The following is a 14847-nucleotide window of genomic DNA, read 5'->3' as shown; positions in this document are numbered from 1 at the left end:
AAAGCAGTCTTGAACAAAAAGAATGAACTTGATATATTGTGCTGTCCGTGTTATTAAAGAGTTGTAGTAATCAAAATAGTATTAAATGCCACTTACAAAAAAGATAGACTTAAAAGGTAACTCAGTGAGAAAAAGTACTTCCTGCATAAGCTTGAGGCCCTGAGTTTAAATCCCAAGAACTCACATAATACTGCATACAGCAAGTAGCATGCATCTTTGTTTCTAATGTTTGTACAGCAAGTTGGGAAATGGAGACAGAGTCCCCAGAAGCTCATGGACTTTCTGGCATGTGTAGTAGTGAAACAAGAAACTGTTTCAGACAAGATGAAAGTTGAAAGCCAACACCCAAGGCTGTCCTCTGACCGCCACAATGTGTACACTTGAACACAAACATGCACATGCACACATCATATATACTGTCTATAAAATATTAGAAGTTTAAAAAAGGGCACAACTAACAATGGGACACTATAATGAACCTAGGGAAAAACCTACATATTTATGATGATTTTTGACAAAGGTTATCAAGAACACACTGGATAAAGAAAAGTCTCTTCAATAAAAAGCGTTTTTACAACTGGATGTAAAAGAATGAAACTGGACCATAATCTCACCTCAGATACAAAATACCTAATGTACGTTAATGAATTAAATACATTGTATAAAAGCTCTATGACACTTGTGTGAGTATAGTGATTTCTTAGATATTTCAAAATACACAGGAGGCAAGCAAAAAATAGACAAATAGTATTATATCAAACTAAAAAGCTATACATAACCATATGTCTAATCAAGGGTTAATAACCAAAATATGTACAGACAAGGAATAGGAATATTACTCAATTAAAAAGTACCCAGATAGATGTTTCTCCAAAGAAGACATGCAAATGGCCAACAGATACATATTTTCCAAATGCTTAACATCACTGATCATCAGAGGAGTACAAATAAAACCCATGATGAGATAACAGTTCATACTCCTAGTTAGAACAACTATTATCATAAACTTGGAAGTTGAACTGGGGATATAGGTCAGCTGTAGAGTGCTTGTTCAACCCTTAGCATTTATGGGAGTGGGGTAGGGGGATACAGCAAAGTTGGGATTATAAGTACAGATATTTTTTTAGAATAGTTTGGATATTCCTTCTTAAAAAGTAAAAACACAAGCCGGGCCGTGGTGGCGCACTCTTTTAATCCCAGCACTTGGGAGGCAGAGGTAGGTGGATCTCTGTGAGTTTGAGGCCAACCTGGTCTACAAGAGCTAGTTCCAGGACAAGCACCAAAGCTACAGAGAAACCTTGTTTCAAAAAACCGGGAAAAAAAAAAGAAAAACATATACAGCAAATAATCCAGTAGTTCTTCTGGTTACATGTCCACAAGAGCTGGTCAGCATTACAATGTTAAGTGTTTAAAATAGGTTATTTCTGTGTCTTGGTATCTTGTCTAAGTGCCTACTCAGTGAATTGATAAATTCACTTTATCCAGGGATAAAGAATATGTAATTTATAGCCATAGTGGAATTCTACGCAATCTTTAAAAAGGAATTCTGTGATTTGCAACCACACAGTTTAATCTGCAAGATAATAACTATAATAATAGTTCTTTGGGGGGTTTTCCTCTTAGGCTTTATTTTATCTCATAACTCAAAATGGTCACTTCTACTTTAATATCCTTTTTTTTCAGGTTTTAAAATGAATTTATTTGGACAGCTATTGCTATGTGGTTTTCAGACATAATTATTCTGTCAAAGCGTTCAAGTATTCAATAACACTAGATAAATTGATCAGTGGGATGGACTTAAGGCCAATTCCAAATGCATAGTTGCATAAGATGGTTGGCTTTTATCAGAAGTTTTGAAGACATGATTCACTAGTGAAACAATACTCATCTTAGTATATAGGGTTGAACAATCAGACTTTAATATTAAACACACCAACCACTTCTTTTACTTAACCCAGGCTATGTAGTCTCATCAGTTTAAACTTAGATTGTATCATATTCCTAACACAAAGCCTAAAACAGTGAATATTATTCAAGGAACATAAGAAATCTCATCAGTGTGATCTATGAAAGTAAATAAACCAATGATTTAGACTTCAAGACTAATACTAATGTGTAGTATTATTTTGCTTGTACTTCAACAAATAAAGCTTCCCTGAAGATCAGAGTGCAGAGCTAAACCATTAGAGGCCGGGCAGTGGTGGCATACACCTTTAGTCCCAGGAATTGGGAGACAGAGGCATAGAGATCTCGGTTAGTTCAATATCACCCTGGATGGATCCAGTCTAAATTTAATATTCTTTCTTAAACTATTCTGTGGAGCTATATTCTTGTAATGATTTTGCATTGCTCTGTCTTAGTTACTTTTCTGTTGCTTTGTTAAGACACCATGGCTAGTACAATATATAGAAGAAAGAGTTCATTGAAGATTACATTTTCAGATGGGTAGAGTCATGGAGCATGGCAGTAGGCAGGCTGGAGAACTGAGAGCTCACATCTTGATCCACAGCCATGATGCAGTGAGAGCTAACTAAGAATGAGGCTTTCTTTTCTTTCTTTCTTTCTTTCTTTCTTTCTTTTTTTTTTTTTTGGTTTTGGTTTTTTGAGACAGGGTTTCTCTGTGGCTTTGGAGCCTGTCCTGGAACTAGCTCTGTAGACCAGGCTGGTCTCGAACTCACAGAGATCTGCCTGCCTCTGCCTCCCGAGTGCTGGGATTAAAGGCGTGCGCCACCATTGCCCGGCAGAATGAGGCTTTCTTAACCTCAAAACCTACCCCCTAGTGACATACCTCCTCCAACATGGTTACACCTGAGTCCTTCACAAACAGTTCTGCCAACTGGGGACCAAGCATTCAAACATGAGCCTATGGGAGCATTATCATTCAAACCATCAAATGCCCTATTGTATATTTCTGTTTTGATATCCTCTTTTTCTCTTATTTTTCACACCTCAAATGATTTTTACTGTGTTCCTCCCCTAGCAAATTTTTATAGTTACTCAGAATCAAATCTTGAGTTAATTTTATTTCCCATTTTTATCATCCTTAACATGAGAGTTACATTAGTTTCTTTGAACTACTATATTAAAATATTATGGACCTGGTAGTTTCTAAACATGTTAGTTTGTTGTTTATAATTCTGGAGACTTCAAAATTGTAGATCAAGATGCCAAACGATTTTATATCTAATGAAAACCCATTTTTCTTACCACTTTTTTTGTATTCTAACAGAGTAGAAATGTTACCCACTTTGCTCTAGCCAAATACAAATTGTGGGTAGGTAAGGAGTTTCTTCAAGTGCGGGCCTTGATTGCTTACTTATAATTTAGTATTTGATAGCAGTGAGTGGTAGTAGGCAGATTGGAGTAGCATAAGGTGGTACCTTTAATGTTACAGCTTTCATCCAGGCCTTAGGTATTGGGATCTACAAATGTTAGAGCCCCTGCATGGGTCTAACAAATCAGAATATACCTTAGCATAGGCAGAGGTCAGTGTTACAGCAGCCTGGGGTATCTGGAACTCTTGACCCTAAAGGTTTGACATTTCTCTGGAATTTTTCCAGTAGCCAGTATTAACTCCCTGTACTATTTTTATTGCCCCTGTTCCTGTCCTGGCTACCCTTTCAAAGTGTAGATGTGGCTCCTTTGGTGATGCAGTAATCCTTACCCACTTGACCTGCTAACCTCTTGACTTTATTTGTTCAGCCATTAAGCAGCCAGCTGCCTTTGCTACTTTTGCTGTTGGACCTGAGACAGATGCTGTCACTATGCTTCTTTCTGCTGCTGCTTTATTAGATAAAAACAGCTCAGTCTACATTACTAAGAGTACATAAGAAAAGTGAACTTGAGAGATGGGTTTTATTAGGTTTAGCATTTTCAACATTAATTGAGACAGCATTAGATTGTGTCTCACAGCACCTGGGCAGCTTTTCTATAATAAGAGAAGGTGTGTTTGGCCAACCAAGGTGCACTTTGTGTACCAATCACAGCACACCACCCTTACAAAGAAAGTTTTATGTGCACCAGTTGCCACTTTTCATTTTTCCCACCAGTTAGAACAATTTAACTGCTATTCCCTTGGAGCAATTGATCCCTCTCTGGATTAGGTTTAAATGTTGCAAGGTCTTCTACAATTCATTGAAATTTACTGTAGCTAACAGTCTCTGGTACAAGTTGTTTGAAATAGCCCCTAGCTAGGCTAAGCTTCCAGGAGCTGGAGTAATCAGCACCAGTCATTGTCTGATTTTGCCGGATTGTCCTTGCAATGCTCAAAACAGGGCCATAGTGGCACCAGCTATTCTTTTGCTTAAGGCTTCCAGGGCATCAAAGGAGAGTCCAACAGCTGCTAATCAATGAGTCAGATTGCCCCTTCTCCCAATGCCAATACTTATTTAGACGAAAAAGAACAGCAGGAGTGCTTGCAATAAAAACTTTAAAACCTTACTACTAGAATGATTTTTAACAGTGCTTAATGTATGCCTGGAGCTCCAGGGAAAGCTGTATCTCTCATTTCTTTCGTAGTGCCGAGGTTTCATTGAATTTAGTCACATTATATGTCAGGTTTCAGTTGGAGAGAATTGAGTAATTATTTTTAAAGTTTCTAAACTAAGTATACAAAAAGGTAATTACTTGAGATATTTTTAAAGTAAAAATAATGTAGCTAGTTAAGACACATGACTTAAAGCCTTAAAAATCAAGAATAGTAAAAAACATCACTGCAGAGTGAGCCCCAGTTGTAACCAGTAAGAAGGAAGATGCTGGTGCACCCAACTGCTTATGGGTACTGCTATTTATTGTATAATGAGGGGATCACAAAGATAAACTGCATTTACTCTGTAGTAATTGTACTCTACCTCTGAACACTCAGAGATTGGTAATAGAGAAAGCTGAAAGTGCCTTTGTGTGCATTTTGCCAAAATAATAAAACTAGTAGCCAGGGCCTCTGCCTCTGTTATACTTTTCCAGTTTCATACAGTATTTGACTGGCAAATTTAAGCCACTTCCAGAACTCTAGATGCATTAGTTTGTGAAATATAGTTTAATTTTTGGTTTTGTAGCTTTTGGAGGAAGAAGAGAGTAGAATGTTTAATTCACATTTTTCATTTAATCTTATCATTTATGAAATGGTACATAGTATACATAGTATTGGAAATGAATATTCACAGTGTTGCACAAAGGAACACATGAACAAAGTGAAAGTAAAACTGTACCAGACTTTTTATTTGGGGCCACCAACCAGCTCCCAAATCATGATATGGAGTCTAGTTTTGAATGGTTGGCCTGAGCTTAGCTCTTTTCTGGCTAGCTCTTTTAACTTAAATTAACCTTTTTGTCTTCATCTACCATTTTCCTCAGGGCTTTTTACTTTTCTTTCTGTATATCTTATTTTCGCTGCTCTTGTTGACTGCTTAGCTTCTTGCTCCAGGCATCACCCTTGTCGTCTCCTCCTCCTCTTTCTTCTCCTTCCTCCCTTGAGCCTAGATTTTTTTTCTTCTATTAATTTTCTCTCCCTGCCAGCCCCATGTATTTTTCCTGCCTAGCTATTGGCCATTAAACTCTATGAGATCAGTCAAGGTCCTTAGGCAATCAAGGTGAAACAAATACAACACTTCTTTACATAATTAAACAAATGCAGCATCAACAAAAGTAACACACTTTTATACAGTTAATGTTCTGCAATGAAAACAAATGTAACACATCTATACAGGGTTAAAATAATATTCTACAAGAGTAAGTCTTCAAGGTGATTGCTCTTTTTGCAAAAAAGGTATGCCAGAAGCCAAATCTAGCTAGTAACCAATTTTGCCAAAATGGCTTTACCTTTTAGACTTCATGTAGGTGGTGTCTCATCCTATTGATGGGTACTGGGCTTGACATTCTGACTTATTGACACAGAGGGAAAGGGGGAGAGCCCTTGTCAGACTAACCACCTTTGGTAAATAAAATATTTCTCACAATTGGAAATAATGAAAAGTGGCTGATGATATTTTATCATATATAAGTATTGTGTATGTATGTATATATATATACATATATATTTATATATAGTTTTCCCCTTCTCTTTAGCACTTGCTGGAGGTAAATTCTTTGAAGCATCTAACAAGACTCACCCTACAGGATCGGATTACCAAATCCCTTCTTCATCTGCACAAGAAAAAGAAACCTCCCAGTATCAGCGCCCAGTTTCAGGTTATTACTTTTTCTACTCATGCTAAATACAATCTGTTTCTTAAAGGTTGTTGTTGAAGGATCAAAGTAAGCTGAAGATCACTGATGTGATGTGATTCATTGCCTATGAAGCCATAAATTGAGAGTACTTTTATTAGAAAAGGAGTTGGGTTGTATATCCAAGAATCAGAGGTTTTTCTTTAATAAAATAGAAAGTGAAGGATACATTTAATCCTAAGCGAGAAGAAAGAAGGAGTAATTCAAAGATAAATAGAAGTCTGTGAAGCTATAAACAAGAGGGTCTGGAGAGAAGGTTTAAAGTGCAAATGTGCTTGCAGAGGATTTTAGTTGGGTTGCCAGCACCAATATAAGGGGTGCCTCACAACCACCCCAGCTTCACCTCCAGAGAATCTGATGCTTCGGGCCTTTGTGGGCCTCAGGACTCTAGTACACACACACACACACAAAACTAAAAATACAATAAATCTTTAAAAGAAAATTCTTAAAAAGAAAACCTGAAGACTATTGAAGGAGATTAATTAAAACAAAAGCTCTAGTTCTTTGAGCAGATCAAAAACTGATATTCCTCTATCCAGACTAATTGGGATATATCTATAAAACCAGTGTAGAAGAGAGAATATCATTACATACTTTACAAACATTAAAATTCATTTAAGATAGTGGCTCTTTTCGAGTGATTTCTAAAACTGACAAGAATGTTAAGAATATCAAGGCAGGGCATGGTGACATATGTCTGTAATCACAGTACTCAGAAGGAACATCACAAGTTAAGGTCAGCCTGAGCTACATAGCTTGTCATAAGCCAACCTTGAACAAATATCAAGGTCCTATCTCAAAACAAACAGGAAAAAGAAAAGAAAAAAAGCAAGACTACCTTTCTTTTATTTTTAAAAAATGCATTTGAATATTGTTACTTAATGAAATATGAAGAATAGTGAAAAATCATTCTCTATTTAGAGTATTCTAAAATGCATCTGCAATAATGACTATTGCCAGGGCCTGAGCTTTAAGATTAAGTTTAAACTGCATTCCTCATCTTCAGCAAATTCTTGATTTAACCAGAATGGGAATGTACATAATTTCCTTTTCAGAAACAAACCCTGTATGTATAGAAGGTTGTTTCCATATTCTGCCACAGTTGTTTATATTTATAAGTCACTTGTCAACTCCTAAGTAAAAGCATACTAATGACACTACTTTTATTGCAGGCCTCCTTAAGCAAGCTGATGGAGACACTTGATCAAGCAGAACCATATTTTGTAAAATGTATTCGCTCCAATGCTGAAAAGGTAAAAGTATTCTGTATAAGACTCAGGTTATTTCATAACAAAGCTCAAATTACATTAAAAGGGAATAGAGAGGAATTATGCATAGTTTTTATATGGAAATTTATATTTCATAAATATTATTTATAGCTAGTCTTTTAATTTCCATATTACCCATCTGTAAGGTGTTTGTGGATTTGATTCAACATGTACTAGAATCTCCCGGATAAGTATTAACAGCCCTTGAAATTCCATTAGAAGAAAAAAGATTTTTTTCTCTGAAAATTGTATTACTATTAATAATAGTTAAACTCTTCTGTTTAGATATAGTCTATGTTTCTTTAAAAATTATTTAGCATTTTCATGGTTAGAAATTTTTACCCTTACCCTTTTCTATTTCCGTACCCTTATTTGTAGTTTGTTGAAATAAAATGTGTAGATATGTTTGTCAGTCTGGATACTCAAAAGTCAGCTGTACTTTTAAGACAAATCCGAATTTGGAGATCTATTAACTTTTTTCTTTTTTTGTTTTAGCTACCCTTAAGATTCAATGATACTTTGGTGCTAAGACAGCTTCGGTACACTGGAATGCTGGAGACAGTTCGAATTCGTCAATCAGGATATAGCTCCAAGTATTCTTTCCAGGTTATACACTTTGTATTTAAATATATATACATGTATATTCATATCAAGTGAATTTGTACCACAAATTCCAATTGTTCTTCTTCTTCTTTTTAATGGGAAGGTTTTTTTTTTTTAATTTTATTTTATATGCATTGGCGTTTTGCCATGGGGGTCAGGCCCCTAGAACTAGAGTTACAGACAGTTGTGAGCTGCCTTGTGGGTGCTGGAATTGAACCCGGGTCCTTTGGAAGAGCAATCAGTGCTCTTAACCACTGAGCCATTTCTCCAACCCCCAATTGTTCTTAATAAAAAAATCCAGAGTCTGGTATTAGTGGGTGAAAGCTGAGAGATCAGAGAAGCAGTGCAGCTAGCCACTAGAGAAACCTTTTACCTCTACCAAATCCTCAGACCAAAAGAGCAATCTTGACCTCAGACTGCCTTCTTAGACTACATCCTCAGACCGTAGCTGTTGCCACAAACCTCAGACTGCACTGAGCTCTTGTCTCCTCCCACTTTATAGTTCTCTCTCCACCCAACCATATCCCTTCCTATCTCCAACCCCTTTAATGCTGGGATTAAAGGCATGTGACTCCCATGTACTGCAATCAAAGGTGTGAGCCAACATCACCTGGCTCTTTGAGGTTGAATCGGTCTAGTATATAGTATAGCCCAGGGTGGCCTTGAACTCACAGAGATCCATCTGCCTCTGTCTCCTAAATTCTGGGATTAAAAGTGTGTACCACCACTCCTTGGCCTCTAGTGGCTTAGCTCTATACTCTGATCTTCAGGCAAGCTTTATTTGCAAAAACACAAGATATTGATTAAACAAATTATTTCTACATATTTTACTTATTATATACCTGTGTAACAGCCCTGGCTGTTCTGAAACTTGTTTTGTAGACCACACTCTCTCGGAGATTCACCTGCTTCTGCCATATGAGTGCTGGGATTAAAGGTATGAGCCACCATGCCTGGCTCATTTTTTAATTTTACCATTTTTAAACAAAGTTGAAAAAGCGTTAAGAGAATACTCATTTTTTGGAAGTGCAGCAGTCTTTTTGAGTATATGTTGTGATACAGTATTTGACTATTCCTATTTGTCTATTTTCATTTGATAAAAATGTTTGCTAAACCAGGTGATACACTTGGGAGGCAGAGGCAAGTGGCTCTCTGTGAGTTCAAGGCCAGCCTGGTCTATAAGAGCTAGTTTCAGGGCAGGCTCCAAAACTACAGGAAACCCTGTCCAAAAAAATGTTTGCTGATGCTAAGTTTGACTATAATTCAGCAATTTCCATACTGATTTTTTTCCAGTAATTGAAATAATTCAATCAGAATGATCTTGTCTAATAAAAAGGTTCCATTTGGTTTTTCCTTTAATTTTCCTAGACTTCTTACATAGAAAGCTTCTAGAATGTTACTCAGCAATCATTATCAGATATACTGCTATGTAAAAATTATATTGGAACCTTTCAGGAACTAAGCAGGTTTTTTTTTTTTTTTTTTTTTTTTTTCGAGACAGGGTTTCTCTGTGGTTTTGGAGCCTGTCCTGGAACTAACTCTTGTAGACCAGGCTGGTCTTGAACTCACAGAGATCCGAAAGAGAAAACTTGATTCTCATTTGTATGTTCCAAAAGCTGCTTTATTTCCTTTCCTTCCTTGCTGGAGTTCAGGTTTTTGCTAAATGATTTTTATTTTGTCTTTGGTATGGCTTTCTCAAAAAGAATAATTAATTAACTTCTATCCTTCTTTTTTTATTTTTTTCCTTTTTTAAATTTTTCATTTGATAACATGATTCAGACTCAGTATCTTTCCTCTTACTGTGTTTTGAAACTATATTTTTAAGAGATACTTTTTTATTTTCTGTTTATGATTGTTTTACTTGCATGTATATCTATGTGCCATGTGAGTACAGTGTCTTTGGAGGCCTAAAGCAGGTATTGTATTCCCCTGAATGAGTTGCAGATGGCTGTTAGCAGGCATGCGGACACTTGGAATCTAGCCTAAACCTTTGGAAGAGCTTTCAGTGCTGAGCCATGTCTTCTGCACCTCCTATTTATAATAAAGTAACAAATAGTTTCTTTTGTTTCATCCTACTTTTTTATTAATAAGTTTTTCTTTGACAATTTCATACATGTATATAATAAATTCTCGTTACTCTCATACCCATTCTCATTATTTTTCTACCTCTACCAGTTTGCTACCTTCCACTTTTAAAAGAATGAGAAAGGCCGAGCGGTGGTGGCGCACGCCTTTAATCCCAGCACTCAGGAAGCAGAGGCAGGTGGATCTCTGAGTTTGAGGCCAGCCTGGTCTACAAGAGCTAGTTCCAGGACAGGCTCCAATGCTACAGAGAAACCCTGTCTTGAAAAACCAAAAAGAAAAGGGGGGTGGGGCATGCCCTAGAGTACCTTCACTCATGTAGCCCCTGCCCTCTTTCAGTGTATTCTGATCTTTTCCACTGCCTTGCTTTAAGGAATTTTTTTTATTATTTATTAAAAGACTGAGAAACCCCTTATTGTTAGTTTAGGGTTTAAAATTCATCTAGTTCTTTTGTGATTTGATATCAATTTCTTTTCACTTTTTAGGATTTTGTGAGTCACTTTCATGTACTTCTTCCCCGAAATATTATCCCTTCTAAATTTAACATTCAAGATTTCTTCAGGAAAATAAATATTAATCCTGATAATTACCAAGTTGGAAAAACGATGGTAAGTATATAGAGCCTTAGTCAAAATTGAGTGCATTTTGTACTTTCATAATACCTTCTTTGTCATGAGTTTTATGAAAAGATAGTATGTTATCAAATATTACAAGCAAACTGATTAAACTAGGTGGCTTTAAATTTATGCTTTTATTTATTTGTGTGTATATGTATGTGTATGGGCACAGATGTGCCATGGCATGAGTGTGGAGGTCAGGGGAAAACTTGTGAACTTGATTCTCTCCCTTTACCATGTGGATCCCAGCGATGAATCTTAAGTTGTCAGGCTTAGTGGTAAGTACTTTTACGCACTATGCTATCTTGTTGGCCCCAAAATTTTATTTATTATTATTATTGTTGTTATTACTGTATTTGTATATGAGCAATGTATGAATGCTAGCGCATCCATGCAAGACAGTTTTCAAGAGTCTGTCCTCCTTTTGTCTTAGGTTTGTAAGACAAAGCTCAGGTTCTTATGCTTACATACCAAGCACTTTTACCCAGCAAACCCTCTTAACCCTCTTAACTGACCATAGGGCCTTTTCTTTTTTAATGACTGTAGTAAAGGTGCTTGCCATCATGTCTGATGACCTGAGTTTAATCTCAGAACCCATGTGGTAGGTAGAAGAGAACTGACTTCTACAATTGTTACCTGACCTACCCACCCCCACAACCTAAAATAAAATGTTGTAATCAGTACTAATCATAGAATTCTTGGTCAATGTTCTATTTCTAATTACAACTTCAGCTGTAATTCAAACCATCTCTGAATAAGATATTCTACTGTAATGACCAATTTAGCTTGTCTACAGTAACATTATTCTGATTCTTCTACTGCCCTTTTCAGCTATTTGTTACCTTTTATTTATATTCCTTCATTTTGTTTCTTCTAGGAACTCTCTGTAGGTAGCTTGGCCTACAGAGCAAGTTCCAGGACAGCCAAAATTACATAGAGATACCCTGTCTCAAAAAACAGGGGGGAAAAAATGATTTCGTATCTCAGCCCATTTCTCCATTCCTGATTCCATTTTGTTTCTGATCCTCTTTTCCTCTGTGTCATTGAAATATGTCACTTTCTTTTTATTGACTTCATGTCAATTATTTTTCCAATAGACTCCTCACTAAGTTTATATTATCTTCCTCACACACACTGTCTGATCCCCCATATTGTCTTGGAAATAGTAGTACATGCCTGTAGTCCCAGTACTAGAAAGCAGTGCTAGAAGACTCACTCATTCAAGACTGTTCTCAGCTACATAGAAGTTTAGGGCAGCCTGGGCTATATGAGCATCTGTCACAAACACACAAGACAAACAAAATCCACTTCCATATTGTAGCTTCATAATATTTAACAGTACTTTTTGAAGACTAATTCAGTTATTCATTGTCTCATGTGCTTTAGTTTTTCTAACTAACTAGAAACTTTTAGTTTTTCCAATCCTTTTATTGCTCAGGTAAGATCATCTGTCTCCATCTCATAGTAGTTTAATCTTTTAACTCTTGATATATCTGTCTACTCCTAAAGATGAACCGTAAGTTCTATTTCAAAGAGATATGTCTATTTTATACTTACTTTTGACTCTGGGAATGAAGAAACTTTTAGTGCACTTTAGATGTCAAATAGATGGTTACTGTTGGTTCCTTCAGGTTGTACTCACTTTTTAAGATTGGCAGTTATCAGTTTTTCCCCATTCCAAAATTTTAAAAAATTGTGACATATTGGCTAGTGGTATTCTGATCTTTTACAGCAATGACTTTTCCAGATGAGAAGCAGTAATGTAGCAGAGGTTTGAAAATATAAATTTGGTACATTTTCTAATTTTCCCCATCTCCTCTCTCATGTACTCACATCTTTTTTCAGTTTGAAAATGATTACTTTAGTTCAGGTGATAGAACTATTTTTGGTTTTCTGAGACAGGGTTTCTCTGTGTAGTCCTGGCCATCCTGTAACTAGCGCTTGTCAACCAGGCTGGCCTTGGACTCACAGAGATCTGCCTGTCTCTGCCTTTCTAGTGCTATGATTAAAGGCCTGCACCACCCCCGCCCAGTGTGATAGAACTATTTATCAGTACTTTATTTGCATGTCTGCCATTATATATGTCCTTTTCTGAAAGAGTAGCTTACCCCAGAAACAATAATTCATGAATAGTGTTCTTCATTTCTTCTTAAGCTTTATCCCTTGTCTTTCTTCCTTCTCATAGGTTTTCCTAAAGGAGCATGAACGACAGCACTTACAAGATCTGCTTCACCAGGAAGTGCTTCGAAGAATTGTACTATTGCAGCGGTGGTTTAGGGTCTTGCTCTCTAGGCAACAGTTCCTCCATTTGAGACAGGCATCTGTTATTATCCAGGTGGGATGAGACTAGGATTCTTTGTGTAAGAGTGAGTTTGGACTTCATTTAGTAACCAGAACCATTTTACTGTGAAACATTGAAGTAATAATGAAACTTCAGAGACAAGAATGAATTATAATCATTTCTTAAATACGTGTGACATCTAATAGATTACCTTGAATGTAACAGCAGGTAACATCTTGGGATTTAAAGGCCAGCTTGTCTACGTAGAATTCCAGAACAGTCAGAGCTACAATAGAGAGACCCTGTCAAAAATGAATGAATGAATGAATGGATAAATGAATGAATGAATGAGAAAAATAGAACTGACTAATTAATCTGTAGAACCTGAAAACATCTAAAAAATTTAAATTGTATAATTAACCTCAGCTAGGTTATATTATTTAAAATAGCTGTGGTGGGGCTGTTTTCAAGACAGGGTTTCTCTATGTAGTTTTAGAGCCAGTTCTAGAACTCGCTCTGTAGATCAGGCTGGCCTCAAATTTAAAATAGCTGCTGTTGGTAAGCAAAAAAAGTTTTTTATTTATTTTCTAAAAAACCATTTGCAGCTTACATTTGCAGTATTCTTGGATAGTGGCCTTACCTGAAGTTTTTTATTTTACCACTACTATATGAAATTTTTTTACCCTTGATGAATTTTCTCAGAGGCCATTCTACTCTCCTAGTTTCTTGTTGTCATCAACTTTAATAGCATTGATTTAGTGCTTAGCATAAAGGGCCTCCATCAGCTTGGCTCATAGTTGGGTGAAAATCCACAAAGATGGGCATGACACTTGTTTAAGGCTTTGGCAACTTTGTGAATCCCATCTGTTAAGTCATTGTGGTCTTAGAAGAGGTGAGCTTCAACACCTCTTGTAAAGCAGTATCCATTTTCATTACACCTGCAGCAGCAGACCAACCAGAACATCAACACAACTCAGTGGCAGCATAGAAAGAGTTAACATTATTATAATAATAATGTTATTATTAACCACCAACAAGTTAGTTGCTTATATGCTTAAAGTGCTAATGACATAGAAACTTAGCCTTTTTTACCTATCCTTTGAAACAAGTGATAACTTGACAGACATTTCTCATTTCCCTTAGCGTTTCTGGAGGAATTACCTAAATCAAAAGCATGTCAGAAATGCGACTGTGAAGAAAGATGCTTTGATTATGGCTAGTGCAGCATCCCTTCTCCAAGCTTCCTGGCGTGCTCACTTAGAGAGACAGCGATACTTGGAGTTACGAGCTGCAGCTGTCATTATCCAGCAGAGGTGGAGGGAACTGTGTAGATGCCGACACAGGGCTGCTACCTGTATACAGGCAAGGTGGAGGAGCTACAGGCAAAGTAAGAAGTACAAAGAACAAAGGAACAAAATTATCCTTTTACAGTCAACATATAGAGGATTCAGAGCAAGACAAAGGTAATCTATGTTAATGAAGCAGTTGGTTCTTCTGTTTTTATAGGTCCTTTATTTAAACCTTTGCTTTAATACTTTCATTATTACCTATGTTTTTTTATCACTAGACTGTGATAAATTTCTACCAGTTCTTACCTGCAATGTCTGGGCTATAGCAGAAGTTAAATAAATGTTCATTGAATTAAATCAAGTTGGGAACCTCCATGACCTATGGTTATAATTGCTAAGAAAAAAAACCTTGTACATATGGTTTAATCTTATAAATTTGGAAATATTCAACTCCCTTTTTTTTTTTTGACCTTGGGAACATTGAT

At 36.5% G+C, this 14847-nt stretch overlaps 1 protein-coding gene and 1 long non-coding RNA gene across 5 annotated transcripts in view; one reads left to right on the top strand and one right to left on the bottom strand.

Annotated features, from left to right (window-relative positions):
• LOC121466000 overlaps window positions 1-14847 on the bottom strand; it is a 113237-nt gene that overhangs the window by 23798 nt on the left and 74592 nt on the right. The window contains exon 2 of the long non-coding RNA XR_005976705.1: window positions 13285-13375. This is a non-coding gene — a long non-coding RNA (uncharacterized LOC121466000). The remainder of the gene's footprint in view (window positions 1-13284; window positions 13376-14847) is intronic.
• Myo9a (myosin IXA) overlaps window positions 1-14847 on the top strand; it is a 199273-nt gene that overhangs the window by 124014 nt on the left and 60412 nt on the right. For all 4 annotated transcript variants that reach the window (XM_041679416.1, XM_041679418.1, XM_041679417.1 and 1 more), the window contains 6 exons: window positions 6064-6186; window positions 7395-7475; window positions 7986-8096; window positions 10661-10783; window positions 12978-13127; window positions 14217-14536. In XM_041679416.1, coding sequence (XP_041535350.1) covers window positions 6064-6186; window positions 7395-7475; window positions 7986-8096; window positions 10661-10783; window positions 12978-13127; window positions 14217-14536 — 908 coding nt within the window. The remainder of the gene's footprint in view (window positions 1-6063; window positions 6187-7394; window positions 7476-7985; window positions 8097-10660; window positions 10784-12977; window positions 13128-14216; window positions 14537-14847) is intronic.

This window comes from Microtus oregoni, unplaced genomic scaffold, assembly GCF_018167655.1.
Source record: "Microtus oregoni isolate MIOR12 unplaced genomic scaffold, Mior012 000032F_ref0000030, whole genome shotgun sequence".
In the NCBI taxonomy this organism is placed as follows: Eukaryota; Metazoa; Chordata; class Mammalia; order Rodentia; family Cricetidae; genus Microtus; species Microtus oregoni.
This window is presented reverse-complemented; position numbering and strand designations above follow the sequence as displayed.